The following is a 20091-nucleotide window of genomic DNA, read 5'->3' as shown; positions in this document are numbered from 1 at the left end:
GTTTTACGCACGACTTGGATTAGGCTGGTTATGGAATATAAAAACCAGGTCTTCGGTTATTCTTGATGATGTTGATACTTGCAGCAGTGTATATGTAGATGGGGTACATGTTTACAATCTACTTTGGGTTATTAATATTAAGGAATTCTTACTTTCTGGTTATAGTATATTTAGGTTGCGTAGTATCATCTAAATAACCATACAGGTCTATGATCTTAATTTATTCATGCATTTCTATTCCATGTATATTTGGAGTGGTATTTCTTGTACCATTTCCTATTAATGATATCGTTTTGGCTGATCCAAAAATAATTATCTACTTTTGCATTAAACAATTTTACATTGGTAAATGTTCATGATGATGAGTTTGATGATAAAAGGAGAAGAAAACGATGAAAAGATCGTGAGTTCAATTTTTTGTCGCTAATAAAAAAATTAACAATTAACAACTAATATTTTTGGATAAAAAACATTGCTAAACGTTCACTTACGGTAATTTTAAGGAGTGTGAATAAATTACGACATAGTTAAACACTGGTGTAAATATAATTACAATATAGTTAAAACCACTTGTGATAATTTTAAGGAGTGTGAATATAATTAAAATAATATAGATTTTTTATGAGTGATTAAAATGTATAGTTGAACATGGGTGTGAAAACAATTACAATAGGGTTGAACTCACTTGCAATAATTATAGTGTAAATACAATTACAATATAGTTGAACATAGCTAATATGTCATCACGGTTTCCCGAGTGACTTGTTGCCACAGCGCATGTCAACCTTCAACTTCCAGGTTCGAAAATGGAAAAAAAATCTTGTCAATCAGCCACAGCAAGTGCAACTAAATATGCCAATACTGTCAAAGTCTGAAAGCCAACTATTAAGCAAAATAAGTAAAGTTTTTTTTTTATCTAGTTTCTTAATTTTTGTTTAACAGAAAGAGTCGAATCCATGATGCTTCTCTATTTTTTCTCCTTTTTAAGGATTCAACCAATCTTATATCTCTTATGATAAAAATGATTTAAATAAGTAAACTAACTTATGTATGTCATTTTTTTTTTCTTAACGGACGTCTAAAGTTGTTGGCTATTATATGATCCACATTTTTTGCTTTAGCATCAAGTATCTAAACAAAGTCATAGGATCTATTTGTATTTGTATAGCTTTAAAAAAAGGATCTATTTGTATGAAAAAATTAAGTTTCACATATGTTACAGTTTATGCAAATTTAATGAATTTTAATTTTAACCCTTCCAAAAACATTAATTTTGAATCTTATAATCAAAAGTACTTTTTTTTTTTACCAACACAATGTGACATAATTGTTAGATAATTTTATTTCTTAAGCATATGATCAATTATTCACTTCTTAATATGTGCATATAAAAAAATATATTTTCGAGATGAATCCATCCCTTAAATAAATCTTAATACTTTGAGACATTAGTATTTAGTTCTCGACTTTTGGCCAAGAAATACTCTCTTTTTTTTAAAATAAAATAAGTAATTTTTCTGTTTTTTAGTTTCTTTAAACTGTTTTTTCTTTAAAAAATAACTATTTGTTTAAACTACTTTAAATTGTATTAACCCATAATGTCAATCAATATTATCCTTACAATTTAAGGCAAGAAAAATAAAAGGATTAATTAATAAGCCAGGGGGGCTTCACAAGTGCCTCAAATTAAAATGTTGGGTGCTTAGCCTTATCGTTATCAATTGCCAGTTGATATTTGGATGGATACACGTAAAATAACGTTATCAGGATTCAGGGGAGACATGATGTGAAACCAAACATCGTTTCCAGTAACATCCACCCTTGAATTCTCCGAGACATTTTTAAGAATGTTCCCATTACACAAATCGCTCCCTCCCCACCCCAACTATGTATCGATGTGCACACAATTATTCCTGTTATGAGGCATATACTAATGAGTAATGACAGCCGTTTTTTACTTACAGTTGGAGGCCCGAAAAAGTACTCGCTCATCCCAGTATATAGAATAGAACCAGTTTGGTTTACCTTTACTAGAATAAAAAAAATTAATCAGGTAATCAACCGGATAAAAAGATAAACCATATTAAGAACAATAATAATAGCTTTTAACCCACTAGGTGAGATCAACTACATTGATCACACGGTGCCGTTGGGCTCGATTAAAAACCAGAGGCCACTCAAGGCACCAATGAGAAGTAAATCGCATGGCTTTTAGTCCTGTGAAAAGGAAGGAATAGAGGGAGACTAAGAAGGACATTGAAGAAATTATTAAAAGGGTTTTCAAAGTGAAAACCCTGTCATATATTTCAAGTATTAGCAAGATTTTAGTCATTGTCTGTGGCTAGAATTGCCAATCTTACTCAAAATTAAAGGCTTCTCCTTAAGGCCGGTGGATAACAGAGTTTCAGAGTTGCTTGATTGGCTCTCAGCAGCTGCAGGTCTAATCCAGATTTTTATGTGCCCCTCCCGACAAGCAGTAAGTACAGATTCCTGGGTAAATATCAAGCCTGAGAGTGGTTCGGTATGAACACGGTGGGTAACGAGTGGAGAGATTTTCGGAACATCCAGCATGCTAGGAGCAGGTTGCAAGGTACCCAACGGGACAACACTGTCCCATTGGGATGACTGGCTTCCAGCACTGTAAGTTGGGGATCCACCAGAAGGACGTCGCAAGGGTACCACAATCTCATCCATTTCCAGGTCCCATAGAAGCAATTGTGTGTCCTAACCACCAAATATCTTTAGTGCATTTGTATTATATGTAACAATTTAAAAAATGCAACGCACATAAACAAAAGGTTGGGAAATTTCAGGAATGAATATACTCTGATCCTCAGCTAATGATCATAAGGATCAAAGGCCATTTTTTTTAAAAGTCTAACATCATACACCGAACATGACATACTTTACATATATACATAATGGATCCTCTTGTGAAATTTTCACACGACAAGCATGTTATGTAAAGAGAGATATAGAGACCTAAAATAGAGTGTCACAAATTTTGAAAGGTTTCCACATTTAATGTCTTTACACTCTCTTCACATGTCAGAGCATCGTATGAAGAAACATGAAATCTGCTAAATCCCAGTACTCAAATCACTACACTAGAAAAGATATATCTACATAAACTATGTATATAAGGCCTTCCTCATTAATTGTTTTTTGCCTTTCAAGATAGCTTTTTTCTTTCTTTTTTTTTGGTAAGGAAAATTCAAGTTAGCTTTAATTTAAGTAGGCATACAGGAAGTAGAGCCAAAGCTACAATAGGAAACAGAAAAATGTATAATGAAAACATCTGTTTGTCTGGGTACCTGACCAACAGAACCAAATCGATATCTAATGGTCTCTTCATCATCATTTGAATTAGGTGATGACCAATATGAATCAAAAGCCACTCCGCTGACCTGATCAAACATCAAAGCATCAAAATTAAGTATTAACAACAGTCTAGTGCATGGTATGGGGAAGGTTGGTTGTAGACAACCTTTATGAACACAAGTTCAGAAGAGGCTTCTATGACTACAAGTCTAGAATCCATGGCCACCAAATCACAAGACACCAAAACCTTACTGTTGTGCCAAATCTCACCTCATACTAATTTATTACTTATGGTATAAAAAATTAAAATTTTTGTCTAGTCAAGATTACCATGCAACTTACCCATGAGTTGTGTCCCTCACCCCATGCCACAACCTTGCGATCTTCCATACTCCAAACTTGAACTAAATCATCCTCTCCTCCCGTCAAAATATATTTTCCATCCATGCTGGTACAGCAGACTTTTCATTATGGCATTGAATTTTTTAAGTATGAATTAAAGAAAAGACAAAGAACCATAGTAACAATAGAGTAAGTCAAGCACTATTATTTTAGAAGCTCTAGAGTCTAGTGAAAGGAATGAACTGAGGAAATAGGAGATTAATCGAAAGATGGCAATCCATTAATTGGTTGACTTAAAACCAAATATGCCTCACCTCCAAGCACAACATAACAAAGCACCATAATAACTTTTCCCACCACATATAAGTTGTTCTTTTAAGTAATCAAACACTCGTAAATAACCTGAATGAAGTAAAATAAATTCATGAAGATAATTTTGTAACGAAAATTAAATAAAAAAAGAACTACAACAATGTGATGCAGTTGGATAAAAAAAATATACCATCCCGTCCAACAGTTGCTATGTAAGTCCCATCGGTTGAGAAAGAAATACTGTTGATTGAACCCTGGCATATATGCCATCTGGCTATTGGATTACTCTGCAAAAGCCAATATTAAAAGGGGAACAAAGATGAAGAGAGAACACAAGAAATTCTCCAAAACAGAAAAACCTGGGACCATCCTATACAAATTAAGCCATAAATGTATTAAATAAGCGCATGGCTAATCAAATGTTAAGCAATCAAATTGCAATTTACAACATTCTAGGAGAACTAAGTATTCATAATTTCACAAGGCTAAAAAATAATACTAATAAATGTAAAATAGTTGCATATTGTCAACTCCTTTCATAGTTTGAGCTGCGACACCACATATATTAAAGAACACTGTAAATGGTAAAGTACATAGTTTTTAGGCTTAAATCCAATTTTAGTCCCTCTATTTTTTAAAATCCGTAATTTTGGTCCCCTATTTTAAAATAGAGACATTTAGTCCCCATATTTTTCAAAATCCGCAATTTTAGTCCTCCTATTGTAAAATAGAAACATTTAGTCCTCCCGTTTTGTAAAATCCGCAATTTTGATACTTCCATCAAATTCGAAGCATTGACTGGTAAGAGATTAACCTGATGTGACCCAATTTTAGCAATTGGCATGAGATTATTTGTTTAATCCATGTCATAAACAAGCAAGACTTTCAGTTGGATGGAATGACCAAAATCACATATTTTACAAAACCGGGGAACTAAATGTCTCTATTTTAAAATAGGGGAGCCAAAATTCAGGATTTTGAAAAATATGGGAAAATGTCTCTATTTTAAAATAGAGGGACCAAAATTACCGATTTTAAAAAATAGGGGCCCCAGAATTGCATTTAATCCTAGTTTTTAACATTGATACACACAAGCAAACAAACAAATACACATGAACCAAACAAAGCAAATTGTCATTAATTTTGAAAAATATTCAAAAGTGGAAATTTATAACACAAATATTCATATTTTGTTAAGAAACCAAATGCCAAACTCGATACCTTACTGTTACGTGCATGGGAAACAGAAAATTGTGTTTGATCTTTGACAACCGCAAATGAAGAATCACCAGCACTATCTTTGTTCTGAAAGTGGAAAGGAAATATAATATATGCTCAAGTCACCATAGTAGTAATTGAACCAAATAAGCACATCTCTTGATTATTGAGTCTTGCCTTTTCATATACATACAAATTCCCATCAGCATGAGCTACAACAAAGGCAGCATCACCTCCAGGCACCCAAGCAATACAAGTACAACGACTGCTAAAAGCAAAAAAGCATGAATCAGAGCTAGTTTCCATGCAGTGTCCTTGACACAATAATGGAATGCATAAAGATCTTTAACATAATTTGGACATTTTTATAACAATAAATGATCTCTAGCTTCTCTACTACTCAATGCCATTTAAGACCATTGAATTTCATTGTGAACCAACATTCGCAAACTTTACCTAGTACAAATAATACACACTTAGAATAAACCAGCAGCACACAATTAAATTACTTTTTCCATCTATCAAAAATCTTCTTCAGACAGAGATTGGTTCACAGTTCACACCAGTATGAATGACTAGCACATAGACACATTACTATAGAAGTGCAGCATAAACATATGAAGGCAGAAACAGAAGGAAAACAGCAATATGGTAAGAATAATCCTAAGATGTGAATACTGAATAGGAAGATAAAATATGCTCAAACTTAGCAGATAACCACCATAAAGTAAAAAATAATGAAAAGTTTATCAAGATAAAAGAAAGCCTAAGCAAATGATACTCGTAGCCCCCCTGTATATCTGATGTTCTATCTGAACAACTCCATATTGTGGTCTACTCATATCTGTCACATATAACCTATATCGATGCCAATTCTGAATTAGGACTGAATGATCGCTTAAGTGTTTAACAAATTGAAATGCACAAGGCTTGATTGTGAAGCATTAAAATTAGAATAGACAAGTTAAATGAGCATTAGCATAGCTCAAAAGCAATTTAAAGCCAACAGCATAACAACTCTGTATTACTATCAGTAAATCATTAAAATATTACTACTACTAAATTTGGGGGGCGGGGTGCAGGGTGACAATGCACTAGCCACCATTGTCAATGACTAAGACATAGTATATCTCTCAGTAATAATAATATACAAAAGCTAGCAAAATAGTTACGTCATGCAACAATTTTAAGAAAAACTGACACTAGAAGCAAAAAACATCACGAGGGATCAAATGTTGCCTGTTATTGACAGAACCATCTTTGTTGTAATGCTGGGCCCCAACAAGCTTTTTACCAACATCCTGTAATTGTTGTCTCAGTGACACTGAGTAAACTACAATAATACACATAGGAATAAATTGATAAATTTTAAATTTTCCTACCAAAATAGAAATTTAAATTCTAGTGAAAGCATTTTCAGTTACCGTCGCCAGTATTCAAGCCAATGATCAAATCATGCCCGTCCTTAGAATCCTGATCAAATGCATGGCACGTAGGATTTGAATTACTGAAGTGGATAGACTTTACAGGATCCTACATTGAACAAGAAACCTCTCGTGAATAAAATCAAAATAAATACAATCCATCCACCTAACCCAACCAATATACCTTGTCTTGTGAATTCAAATCACTTATGAAAATTGCATCCCCTACATTGAAGATCAAGTACGTTCCGTTCCCGTCAAAATTTGAATTAGTGGTTGAATTACTTGAACTAGAAGCACCAATTGAACCAATCCTAGAGTTCCCCCCAAGGTTCTTGCTGGTACCATTGCCTCCAACAAAACTAAGAGACCGGCCTCCATTGCTTCCTCCCCACAATCTCGCTGCTGCCGACCGTACCCCACTGGTGGCACTGAAAGTCGAAGACTGCCCAGTCGGAGTCAAAGGCACTGGCTTGTCCTTGAGATGTGCCAGAGTTACCTGATCATTCAACCCGACCAACAAGAGATTAAGGGCATGTTTGATTCCTTTTTCACATTTTTTACATTGCCCAGCAATAAATTTCTTATCCAAAATCTATTATGTTTTGAAAATTGTTTCCAAAACAGAAACAGCTGAGAGACGTTTTCTCATCAGTTTCTTCAAGTTCTAAGGAAAGAAACGTTTATAAAACAAAAAACATGGCCAAGAGACAAACACTTTCAAATATACTCACGACACAAACAAAATTTAGATATCAGAAGCCTGTTTTTGAAAAAAGCTGTAAACAATCAAGGCCTAAAACTGATCACATCCTAATTTCACAAACAGTAACCAGAGGCATCACACACTAAAATTAATAAATAAATGTACCTGTCATGCCTTCATTGAAATTGATTCTACAAAATAGCTACTTAGATAACAATAAACTAACCAGAGGAACTGAATAACACACTTTCAAGAAATAAACCTATAAATCGCTTAAAGTGGTCAATACAATTGAGAAACCCTAGAAATGAATACAAAATCCACGAAGCACGATGTGGAGACATAATAGCAATAAAATAAAAATAAAAAAAGAGTATTGCGAAGGCAGAATAAGAAAGAGTGAAGGAAAAAAAAAAAAGGAGAGAGACCTGAGAGACGGTTTTGCCATGAGCGTAGTGAAGAAGAGTGGAAGGATAAGTCTTATCGCAGTGAAGCTTGTATCGGCCCTCGGGAGTCTTGAAATGCATCTTGAGGCCAGTGGATTGTGATTGTTGCGATTGTGCCGTATTCGACGAAGACGACGTCTTCGAAATCATGCCGTTCGAGTTGTTCATCATGCTTGCGATTAGGATCACCACATCACACACTGTTATCCACTCTACTATCTTCGACTATGTGCTAGGGTTTCAATTGAGTTCGTTCAGTGCTTTGGAGTTTCAAATTTGACTTCAAAGTTTCCTTCTCTTTGTTACGAATTAGAATGACTTTGTTTGAGTTGTTGTGCTTGTTGTTGCAGTTGCAGTTGCAGTTGCAGATCAAAAGAGAAGGAGGAGGAAGAAGAAAGGGGTGGTTTGCATCAGATGTTTTGCGGCGTGATTCGATTTGACGTTAACGCCCCTAGGTCAACCGAATAGACGGTCATGATTTTTAATCTTTTCAAAATTGGCTACATTTCTCTCTCTTTCGTATTTTTTTCCTTTATCGCAAATTAATAGTATAACGAAATAAAATTATTATTTTAATAATAGAATAGTATTTTATTATACATTTTTAAGGTAGCTAACTTATTTTTATACTTTTTATATTTTTAAAACCTTATATTATAAATTATTATATTAATGATATTGTTATATTGATTATTTTAAACCTTTAAATATTTTATCAAAGGTATTTGGTAAGGAAAAAATAATAATCTTTAATTTTTCTCTCTGGCCTTTAAAATGTCTATTTTTCTTTGTTGCATTTTCAAAATAGTCAAAGTTTCATCCCTATCAAACATTATTAACTAATTACGAATAAGAAAAAGTTATGAATAAAAGCATTATTAACTAACTGTAGATGTTAGCCAAACTACATATATTCTTAATTTTTAAATTTTCTAACATTAGAATTTGTACTTCTAAAAAAATAAAATTTGTTATTTTTCCTCCCAAAATTTAATTTTATCACTCTTATACAATTTTCTTTCGGGCTCATGGGAAATGGAACTCTTATGCATTAAAGTAGTATGTGTTATATCAAGAACAATTTAATCTTATTTATCTTTAAATACTGCTACGGCTACATATCATTTTAAAAAAAGAAATATTTTAAAATTTAAACTTTTAAATTTGATGTTTATAGTATATTTTTATAATTTGAATTTTTAATAAAAGTTTGTATCTTTTTTAATACTCCTCATAATTTATTTATTTTTTAAAATTGTATTCAAATTTAATATATACGATACTTTGCGGCTAATTTTGTAATTTGCAAATGTAAAGTCAGCAAAAATAGTGTACCGGCAAAACCGTTATCTTCGAAGCTGGTGGAAACGACTCAACGAGTGTATGAGTGCGTAGAAATGAAGAATACTCTTCGGTTATGGTGGGCTTTCTGGCACCGGATAAAAGCTCATATGGCATCATGGCAGGTCCATTGTGAAAAGGGTTTTTCTTTCTGCACCTAGAAAAGAGAAAAATCAAAAATACCCTTATGCTGGATTAATAGTATTCTGGGACCCTTATGCTGGATTAATAGTATTCTGGGCCGGAGCAATGAACCTTTTTGAAGTGGCTCATTTCGTATCCAAGAAAGTGTATACGATTGTTAAAAATATATTTTATAAAATAATTTAAATTAATGACTCATACAAGTCTCATATATGTGACTTTCATATTATTTATATAATGTTCTAACCAACTGAACTAATAAGTCAATTATGTTAAAATCATAGATTTAATAAAATTCATGTGTATTAAATATATATTAGAAATTTTAATGTTATATATAATGACATTAATTATTTTTTTAACATAATTAATTTATTAATTTAATCAATCAAAGCATCGTGCTAATGACACGAAAATTATAAGTTCAACACCTATATGGCCTTATATGTAAGGACAATATTGAATTTAAAGAAAAAATGGCCCAAGTCAACACAATTCACCGCCCAAGAATATGGTGTTATGAACTCCTATATATATATATATATATATATATTGTATATACTTAAATTTATTGATAATCTTTTAGAAATTACTTTATCGGTTTTACTTTTCATAAATTTTTTTTAAAAATAAAAACAAAAATTTTTTATTTCTTTTTTTTTATAATCATGTGGCACATCTAAATATGACACACATCACATATGTCATCTTAAAATTTGGAATAAGCTAAATGAAAGATATACATTATTAATAACCTTACCACTGTTGGTGGACGATGGGTCCATTTATAATTTTATTCGGGAGTTTGTTGCCCCTCTTTTGGACCCGGTATGCAAGCCTACACCTGCCTTGAAGGCTATTGTGGGTAATAGAAATAAGTTGCATTGTGATAAGGTGTGTTAGGGTGTACAATAGATGATGATGCAGGGACAATTTTTTTTATTGTTAATTTATGTGTTAGACTAGTCTTATGAGAGAACTAGACTGATAATTAATCCAATCAAGATATTTTTATTTTGAAGCAAAGAGAATTATATCATATCATTGATGATCAAAGTTTCAATTCATGGTGGAATAAAATCAATCCAATCAAGATATTAGTCAGGGGATTATTGATTGAACTAACGAGTAATTGGTTAAACTACACGAGTCAGTAAATATTAAATTTATAAATTTCAATTTAAAGATTATATGGTGTGATGACAATACTTTTAATTTTTTCTCTATCCCGCAAGTAACGGCTGAGTGATCTTATATTTTAGTTTTAATCTTATCCATCTCATATTCTTATTATACCACTAATAAAAAAATACTATTATTATACCACAAAGAATTCTTCACTACAAATATATCCCCAATAGTACATATGTATCGCCCACAAAAATTTACTTTTTTTTAAGCAAACACAAAAAAAATTACTTAATACACATATATTCGTATACATTTTTTATGATTATTTTCTTAACAACGAAGAACATGACTTATTGTATGTGTAGATTGAACTTCGTGATTAATATTTGATTACAATTGAACAAAGCCCACTGGAGTATTTAATTGGCTCTTGGGAAAGCATGGGTTTTTGTTTTAGGTCGAGAAATAGGAGAGTGCATCCTCTTTGGGCTATAGCTTCCTACACTTCCCAGCTGTTTCCTGCACTCCCTTTTTACATTCTAGAATGGTCCATCCAGAATGTAATTTTTACATTTCGAATTACACTCTCTTTTTTGGCTTCTAGAGTGAACAATTCAGAAGGTAAAAAAATATTACAGAAAGAGTGCATGAAGAAACAACTTGGGAAGTAGAGGAAACAACAACCTCCTTTTTTTTTCCTTTTTGTTATAAGACTCCCATAAAATACAAGCAGCCAATATAAAGTCAATTGTGCCTCTTTTCATCTTTATTTTTTAGTTAGGCTACAATTTTTTTTATCAAGTAATATTGACTAAGGCAGTGCCAATAAACAATATTAACCAAGGGATAAAGAAGGGTTTTGAAAAGCAAACCACAGAGTATATAAAATCAAATGTTGTACAGTGTATAATATAAACTATAAAGTCAATACTCCTTAGACTTTATAAAACAAAGAAGAAAAAAGGCATGGGAGAATTATTGTTAGTTAGGTAACATAAAGTTGTTCAAACTTCAAAGAGATTGATAGGCCGACTCAGGTCTCAAAAAGCTGTCATGACAAATACCAATAAAAAGTGAAAATCTTATTAGGCAATTGCCTTTTATTTAGGCTCATGAACTCTCTTTTTGTACATTTTCAAGAATCCTTTTGCTGCGCCCTAGCTAGCTATGGCCTACACTTAGTATATTAGCATCACCAATTGGCTGTGGGACAATCTCTCAATGCAAACAGCTTGTTTTCTAAACTTATACTCTACACTCTTTTTTTAAAAAAAATATTACTAACAGACTCATTGATTAAGAAAATTAATATATAAAAATATTTAATAGAGTTAAATATTTATACATTAATAATATAAAATAATTTTGTATGATTCAATCATAAATTATTATTTATACAACTTTTAATATATATATATATAATAATAAATTATAATTAAATGATTGTATAAAATTATTTTATACTTTCGGTGCATGATTATTTTTATCTATTTAATAAATTATTATATAATGTATTGAGTTCCATAAAAAAAATATAGAATTGAATATTTTCAATTACCATACACTGTTAAAACTTTTGTTGGTAAAAGTTTTTAAATGGTTAAAATTTTAATAGAATATATCAAAAAAATTTAATAACATTGTTAAGATAGTTGTTAAGATTTTTTATTTTTTATTTTACTTTTGACATTTTGTTCTTTTTTTTTTCTTTAATGAAGATATAAGATATTGTCGGGCGACAGGAACGTGTAGCTACTTAGTTAATAAAGAACATCAAATTTAAACCCGTTACATTGGGAGCGACGGGGGAGGGGGTGCATCATGCATGGAATGAATCTCTTCATTTACTTACAAATATTGAGGATCAATATCCCCAAAGACATATTGTCCAATAAAAAAACAAAGGCATTACTCTTTCCTAGGTTTCCTTTACTTGAGGCATTGGCTGAGGAAACATCGTTCAGCTGGCTGGGATTTTGTGTTGCTTGTTACGTTCCTTAGCATCCCAAACATCTTATATATCCTGTTTGGTTATATTTTCAAAGATTACGGAACAAAGTGGGGGAAACAAAGCAATTTATACTAGAACTACTTTTGCAAAACGAGGACTAGCTACAGAAGCAGAAGTCAAACCCCAGAAAAACAAATAGCTAGGGCTAGACTACGTTCCCTACCTTTAAATGCCACTTGAGTTTTTCGAAGTTTTTAACGTGTGGCTTGGAAATTTTGAGGTTCATAAATGAGTTTAAATACAATAAATGTGTGACTTTAAAAACTGAGTTTTCTTCGGTAGTGGTTGTAACAGGGACTCTTATATATCTTATAAATCTTTTAGTTATGAATAATTCCAAATCATCCTATAACTCTTTATATTAACTTCAATAGTGGTTTGATTCTATAAGTTAGGTTCGAAAAAATTGAATTTGATTTAATTTTGACTAAACATAGGCTAACCTTAAATTTAGTTAATCTATTATTTTTTTAAATGATTGTTTTAACTAAAACTACTAAAAGTTTTTTTTATTAGACAAATATTTGTTATCATTTGTTAGTTTTTATTAGCAGGAAGAATTCAACTATATGACCTCTTATTCCTTCTCTTCTCTTTTCACTGTTAGGTCAATCCTATAGCTCTAGTCGTGTCCAAGTATAACTGGAATCAGTTTCCCTAAATAAGGTCACAAATTATAATTTTTTTGTAGATGGAAAAAATATTGTTAAAAAAGGAGATCCAATTAAAGGTAATTAGTTAGATTTTCTAATAAAAATTAGTTATCAATAAATCTTGATGGATATTTCATACCAAAATTATGGTGAAAAAAAAAACCTTAAACTTATCTATTGGGTTAGACTTTAGGTTTGAATTTATCAAAATCTTACAATGGACAAAGGATTGGATTTTTTATCCTTGAAATTGGACATTTGATCTACAAGCTTGCTAGTATAACAAAATTAGTTTCAGTAAGAAATTCAAGATCAAGATTAAAATAAAAAAAGATGAGTCGATGAATTAGCCCGTTTAATTTACAATGAGCAAATATCTGAGTTGATAATAAATTTCTTACTTATAATTAGATTAACCCAATTCAGCTCACCCCGTAACTGATAATTATTTTCTTAACAAATCCCTTAAAAATTTATAAATAATTACCATTACTCTGAATACACTTTATCCTACCCTGTCATTTCATTTTAAATCTTAAAAGGACACACCAAACAAGGCCCTAAAAAGGAGACGATCGAGTAAAAAATATAAGGCCCACAAATTATTTTCATTCAACTCTTTGTCTCTACACACCAACCAGGAGATTAAGATGTCAATATTAATGGCCTATGATTGGTTCAAAAGAATTACACGAGTGTAGTACTGGCTACTACAATGGATTAGAAAGCTACTAATAAGAAGCAAAGGAAGATGCAAGTACAGAAACCAATTAAACTTTTCCGTAAAAAAGAAAAAGCAATTGAACTTGAGTTGAATAAAGTTCGTAATAAGAGCAATAATTAAAATTCAGCTTGTGATTACTGTTAAAACTAATGAGCTACATTGTTGAAGGGTCTGAGTGTTTAACTTAAACTCAACGGATTTAAATTACCAGCGCTATAATTCATTTTTTATCGTGATATTCATGGAAAATATTTGTCATAATATTATTAAATTTAACTAATTAGTGAAAATTTTTCACTCCTCCATGTTTTTCTACCCATAAAATTCAAATTTGATATTCTACAAAAAAAAATTCAAGTTTAATTTAATTCAAACTAATGATATATTAATTAATAATATTATTGAATAATCATTACTTAAAATATTGAATTTTATATATATTCCTAAAATAAAGTGTGTGATATTATTGATTAAAATTAACCAATTTATACCCCCCTCACCAAGAATTGATAGTGTCCCATTCTATTCCATGAATCAATCCAATTGCACGCCTTTGAGATTTCCACCAGACAAAGACAGGAAAATTTATTACTCCGTTAGTCATGCCGGGGTGTATTAATATGTAACACATTTGTTCAGATGAAAAATTCTTGGCTTTACACGAAGATTGCATCGTTTTCGGACACAGATCCGAATTGGAAGCAGTCAAGAACCTACTTTACAGTTACTGTGCAGAGTGAGTGACCAGCAACCACGAACTGTCAAGCAATGAAATGTCAATCCACATTCCATTTACATTGGGAGTCAACACAAGTTAATTTGACCACCACCCACTACCCAATAACCATTTTTCATTCATTCTAATCACTAGCATGCACATATATATTTTCTAGTATTAGTCAAATTCAATAAAACACTTAAATAATCTGATATGAAATTATTTTAATTTAATAAAAAAAATTAAATTTGAATCTTCAATATATAACTATATTAAATATTTAAAATTTTATAATTTATAATAATTTTATTTAATTTAAACAAAATTATCTTTATTGAAAAAACAACCCTGCTCTAATAAAAAAATCATAGCAACTTGCACCAAAGGAAATTTCAGTTTTTAGTCCTGTGTAGCTGGAGAGTCTTCACTTTGTCATAGTTATCTGCAGGGTCTACCGAAAAAGCTAGTCTGGCACCTAGATTCTCGCTACGTTACAAGTACAGTTCTGGCTACACTTGTGATATCTACCAAAAGGTTGGGCATGAGCATGAGAGTCCCCTCAGTTATATTATTTATTATTATCATTAAATTAATTAAATACTATCTTGTGAAACATATCCAAAGTATCAAATTGGTTATCTTAATCGATATATGTTTTATCGAAGTAAAATTAGACTCATAATTTTTAAATAACATCTTAAATTTAAGTATTGTGTATAAAAAATAATTGGCACAATAAAATTTTCTGTTAATTTGATGATTATTTCGCACCAATTTTAAAAGTGACAAAACGATTGAATTATATTAGCATTGCAACTAATAATAATATTACTAGTAGTATTTAATTTCTTACATTTTTTTATTTTATTTTATAGTTAAGGATATATCCATGGTAGCCGAGGAACCGTATTTTGACGGTCAACAACAGTACTACGTAACTCGTAGTTATCTACTAAGAATTCCTTTCATTATTTTATGCCTCCCTTCATTTCTCTCAAGGAAAAGAGAAGCCAAAAACGATAACATGGTTTAAGACAGAAGATAAAAACAACAACAATAACAACAATTTGGGAGAACATGCACGACTCGTGGTGTTCGATATTCTCTTTTCGTTCAAGAAGTATGGGCCCCCCACTCACAACATGATCGAGCAATCTCTCACAGTGGTGTACCCTCCAATTCATTCATTCTCCCTCCACCAAACCTTTGAAGTTTGATGTTTTATCTTACAAGCTCATAAACGAAACGTGTTCGTTCATTGGTTGCTAGTGAATTGGATCAACCCCATTGGTGAATTTATGGAAGCAAACTTTGCAAGCTCTTGGGAAAGGTACTGAGGTCCACCACCACCTCCTCCACCACTCACACCGAGAAAATCCCTTGTCAAATTGTTCTCCACAGCATTAGAATGAAGCTTCAACTTCACTGGCTCACTTTGCAACTGCCCATTGACTTGCATCACAAGTTGGTCAAAACTGTTTGATGAATGCGTCAATGAGCTAAAGTGATCATTTGCATTTGCAGCAACAGTAGTAGTAGTAGTAGTGTTACTTCCCAGCATCATGGCTGCATCACCATTGTTGTTGTTATTATTGAGACTGGTAGTTTGGGAGGAAGGTGAGTTAATCACTCCAAAACTACCACTGAAAATGGAAGGGTTGGTGCTTCTGGTGGAACCCATTTGCGCTGCTTTCTGAAGAAGCGCAGTTGCTGACATAGGTGAAGCAGGCTTTGAATTCTTGTTTTGACCCTCAGAGTTGTTATAAATAGAAGCCATGTCCACTACAGTACTTCCACCTGCTTCCCCTCTTTTCCCTAGTGAAAGATTTGCACTGCTTGAATTATTAGAACCCGCATGATGAACTCCAAAATTGGACACCATCGATGAAGAACCCATCATAGCATTAGCCTGAGCCATTTGCACAATCTCAGGCAAACCTGAAGAAGAGCATGCTGACATGTAATTGGGTCCCACATTGGAAGTACTATTGCTGCTATTAATGTTATTATTATTATGATTCATCTGGGGATTCCCCTGGTTCAACCATAGTGATAAACTTGGCCTTTGCTGTTGTTCCATTCCATTGAAATCCAAACGAAAACTATGTGGTCCGAATTTTGGAATGCCAGAAACATTTTGAAGACTTTGTTGTGCTCCAATTAGTCCATGTCCTCCCAAACCATGCTGCTGCGAGTTCATCACATTATTAGCACCCTCTTCACTCTTGAAATTTAGAGTTGTTGTTGTAACTGCTGTGAGCCTCGCACTCTCTTCAGCCAATGCATCGCAAAACGCTCTATGAGTAATGAAGCTATCCTTCCTGTTCAAGTGTTCAAAATCCAATGAAATCCCATTAATTACTTCATCTCATCAATATCCTTCACAATTAGTAGTACATAAATTCAGGAAGCATTAAATTCGAAACTTAATGCCACGCACCAATGAAAAAACCTCGGACATGTTACATATATACAACTATATAATTATAATTATAATAAGAATGAATGCATTTATTGAATTTAGACACATTTACAACGGAAAAAGATATATGTATATATTAATTAGTTTACCTGGAGAAGAGGGTGCCACAGTCGCATTTGTATTCTCTAGTTCCACAGGTTTTGGTGTGAGCTTTCCAATCTGATTGGACTGCGTATTTCTTGGAGCACTTTTCACACTTCCACTTCTTCTCGCCGTGCTTTCTGCTGAAATGCTTTTTGATGCCAGTGAGGTCGCCGAGTGCTCTTGCAGGGTCGTGGTGGACGCAGGTTTGTTCAGGGCAGATATAAACCTTCTTTCTCACCTCTTTGTTGGACCTTTGTCTTAGCTTCCACGGAAGGTTGTGACCCCTTCGATGAAGCTGAAGGTTTTGGTCTCTCTGGAACCCTTTGTTGCATATTTCGCATATGAATCGGTTTGTGGCCATGAGGGTCTTCGGGGATAGAGCAATGACCTCGGCATCTGGATCTGTAATATGAAAAAGAAAAGAGAGCGAAATAACAACATAAAGAGTCTAGTATGGTGTTGTTAATTTCTAAAAAAAAATTAAAAAGTTAACTTTAGCGACGAATAAATTCATATGTAAATATTAAAAAATTCGTCATTAAAGTTATATTAGTGACGAATATATAATATTTGTCAATAAATTTAGTCGCTAATAAATTATTTTCTTATGGTTTGAAGTGCTTTGATTTGAATTGTGAATGAAGATGAAGGTGATGATGATGATGATGATGACCTGGTGTTCCCGGAAGGTTTCTCTTCTTCTTGGGAGGAGCATTAGGTTTAGGGTTAGGGTTTGTGTTTTGCTGATCTTGAGTGAAGCCTCCGATGGAAGTGGATAAGGAAAAGGGGTCACCGGGCATCATTTGCATATTAGAAAAAAAAAAGGGGGGGAAAGTGGAGATTTAGGCTACTATATTGGAAAGGATATAAAGCTAAGCAGTGTGAGCAGAAGAAAACAGCGAAGTTTCAAAGGTTTCAGACAGTACAAGGAAGAAAACAATGGTTTTGGGGTAGCAAAAGCCAAGAAGCGAACATAAATTCTTTTGGAGGGTACCCGAATTCTTTATAAAGAGAGTGGATGGCTTTATATATATCGTTCTGCCAAAAGACAAGAAAAAGCCATAAATTGAAAAACTTGAATCGAACCAAAAATATATTTAAAGCCTGAAAAAGAAACTAATATACTAATGCAAAGCACATGAGCTTCCAACTGGTGGTGATGATCTGGTTTCTCGTTCGTTTGATTTCATTTCTTTGAAGATAAAACCAAAAGCCCGTATAAACCATATAAGATGGTTGTAGATAACACTAACACTTCACCTTCTATTTTCTCTCTCTCTCTCTCTCTCTTGCTGTCTTTGGTCTGGAGACTAGTCTCTTTCTCATCTTATTTACTTGTATCCTCAAAGACGGTGAGCCATATGTTAAGATGGGCCACCACACTCTTCTCTCTCTCTCTCTCTCTCACAGTCACACACACAAAGACACACAAAAACAGACACAAACCACACGCACAATCGTGGGATAGTGTGTCTTGTGTTTTGAGGGAGGTTTTTTTCTTTTGCCTTTTTGCCTAGTAAACCAGAAATTTGAATATATGAAGAAGTAAAGTAGGAGGGGGTTGTGTTTTTGTAGAGCTAGCACACACATATTAGAGCACAAACTCCAATTGTTTGCTTTAAAAGCCGAAAATAAAAATATATTTGAAAAAAAGCATTTCCAAGTAAGTACTATTAGCTTTTCGTTGAAGTGAATAAAAAATATACTATATATTCTGATGATGAAACATCTCGAGAGGTAAATAGTACAACTACAACCACTACTAGTAGCAGTAGACTAATAGACACAGTTGGGAGGCTTTGTGTGTGTTGACTGCTTGTGTTGTTGTGCATGCAGTAGATATAGGAAATCAAGCTTAAAATTAAAATTAAAAAATAAAAAGAAAAGGGCGCTGCCTGCCCCGGTTCTTGAGAACGAGCGAGAAAAGTGGTTTACCTTATTAGAGGCTTTATCAGTTGTAGAATGATTAGGCCATAATTACAGCACTGAAGACCACCCTTTTTTAGCATGCGAGAGATTAAATATATCAGATCAGAGTTCAGGTCAGAGAGGCATTCACATAGACAATACGGACACTGACGAGAAAAATATATGACCGATGTAGAAATTGGAAAAAAAATAGAGATAAAAGAAACGAAATAAATTATGTTGAAATTTTTTAACTGATATTTTTAATAAAAATTAACAAATTAATATTTATTGATACAAGAATAACACAAACATGGGTGAGATTGTAGTATTTGAAAGAGACAATAAAAAATTATTAGGAAGCCCAAAATTATCTTAAATTACATTAGTCTTTATTCAATTAAAGTATATGTTAGATGAATATTACTAATTTTTTCATAAACTATAAAAATGAAGTATATATGATATAAAGACTGATCTAAGATGATGGACACTTAATAATTTGAGAGCATAGGGTAAATTTTAGAGAGATGAATGAAATTGATATGTGGGGGAGGGTTCTCTTTACCCAATGCAAGATGATAGGACCGTCCGTGATACCTCTGTCTCTGTCAGAGTTCACGGTGTGGGACCCAGAGAGAGGACCGTGGGGGACCCTTGATGCACCGTCCAATTCCAAAAAGTGCGAGTGATGAATACTAGTGCATTATGTTTCATGAGAAGGGCTTATGGCTAAAGACTAGACTAGTAGATATTGTTGTTGATGTTGTTGTTGTGGTTGACGTACGTAGGTATGTGTACGTGTATACGAGTACATATTTACGTTAGAATGCCACCACAACCACGAAACATATATGTCTGGAAATGTGATCGTATTGGTTTGGTCATGACGACGACGATGTTACCTCATAAAGCTTATAATATGGTTTGCTGGGCTGGCCCCTGCCTAGCTAGATTGTTGCTCGCAGCAGTATCCTTGATGTGATCGCCAAAGTTTGGTGAGATGAACGAACTCACTCTTTCTTTTCTTCATTTCAAAAGCTGTTAGAGTTGTTTCTTTCACAATAAATCATGTTTTATTGTGAAGAAATGTCAACTGTTGTGTGTGTTGTGTGTAGAGAAAAGG

General features: G+C 32.9%; 2 protein-coding genes across 4 annotated transcripts; both read right to left on the bottom strand.

Moving 5' to 3' along the window:
• Positions 1-1787: 1787 nt before the first annotated feature.
• On the bottom strand, positions 1788-8244 carry LOC114372324 (dystrophia myotonica WD repeat-containing protein-like). The gene is made up of 12 exons (XM_028329822.1): positions 7752-8244; positions 6802-7116; positions 6618-6726; positions 6433-6526; positions 5371-5458; positions 5197-5280; positions 4166-4262; positions 3978-4065; positions 3664-3769; positions 3315-3407; positions 2361-2724; positions 1788-2217 (listed from the first exon to the last, which is right to left on the bottom strand). Exons 1-12 carry the CDS (start codon positions 7938-7940, stop codon positions 2114-2116), a joined length of 1731 nt encoding a protein of 576 aa, XP_028185623.1. The 5' UTR covers positions 7941-8244; the 3' UTR covers positions 1788-2113.
• A 7192-nt stretch (positions 8245-15436) lies between these two features.
• On the bottom strand, positions 15437-18656 carry LOC114372066 (zinc finger protein JACKDAW-like). Of its 3 annotated transcripts, none has more exons than XM_028329457.1 (4): positions 18183-18656; positions 17731-18095; positions 17063-17459; positions 15437-16812 (listed from the first exon to the last, which is right to left on the bottom strand). In XM_028329457.1, exons 2-4 carry the CDS (start codon positions 17864-17866, stop codon positions 15747-15749), a joined length of 1599 nt encoding a protein of 532 aa, XP_028185258.1. In that variant the 5' UTR covers positions 17867-18095; positions 18183-18656; the 3' UTR covers positions 15437-15746. The 3 variants fall into 3 exon arrangements, with proteins under 3 accessions (XP_028185258.1, XP_028185259.1, XP_028185260.1); XM_028329458.1 differs by having other exon boundaries at positions 18196-18656; XM_028329459.1 differs by having other exon boundaries at positions 18318-18656.
• Between the last annotated feature and the right edge of the window lie 1435 nt (positions 18657-20091).

Source organism: Glycine soja, chromosome 10, assembly GCF_004193775.1.
Source record: "Glycine soja cultivar W05 chromosome 10, ASM419377v2, whole genome shotgun sequence".
Lineage (NCBI taxonomy): Eukaryota > Viridiplantae > Streptophyta > Magnoliopsida > Fabales > Fabaceae > Glycine > Glycine soja.
The sequence above is the reverse complement of the archived record's forward strand: the minus strand, read 5'-3'. Positions and strand labels throughout refer to the sequence as shown.

Bases quoted from the DNA above. Each gene is read 5' to 3' on its own strand.
- LOC114372324 (XM_028329822.1), bottom strand. From the start codon at position 7,940: ATGATGAACAACTCGAACGGCATGATTTCGAAGACGTCGTCTTCGTCG. The intron at 5,281-5,370 runs GCAAGACTCAAT...TTCCACTTTCAG, and splicing joins ATTTGTATGTATATGAAAAG to AACAAAGATAGTGCTGGTGA. The intron at 4,263-5,196 runs GTATCGAGTTTG...TGGCTTTTGCAG, and splicing joins CCCATGCACGTAACAGTAAG to AGTAATCCAATAGCCAGATG.
- LOC114372066 (XM_028329457.1), bottom strand. From the start codon at position 17,866: ATGCAAATGATGCCCGGTGACCCCTTTTCCTTATCCACTTCCATCGGA. The intron at 17,460-17,730 runs GTCATCATCATC...TTCATATTACAG, and splicing joins AAACCTTCCGGGAACACCAG to ATCCAGATGCCGAGGTCATT. The intron at 16,813-17,062 runs GTAAACTAATTA...ACACTTGAACAG, and splicing joins TGTGGCACCCTCTTCTCCAG to GAAGGATAGCTTCATTACTC.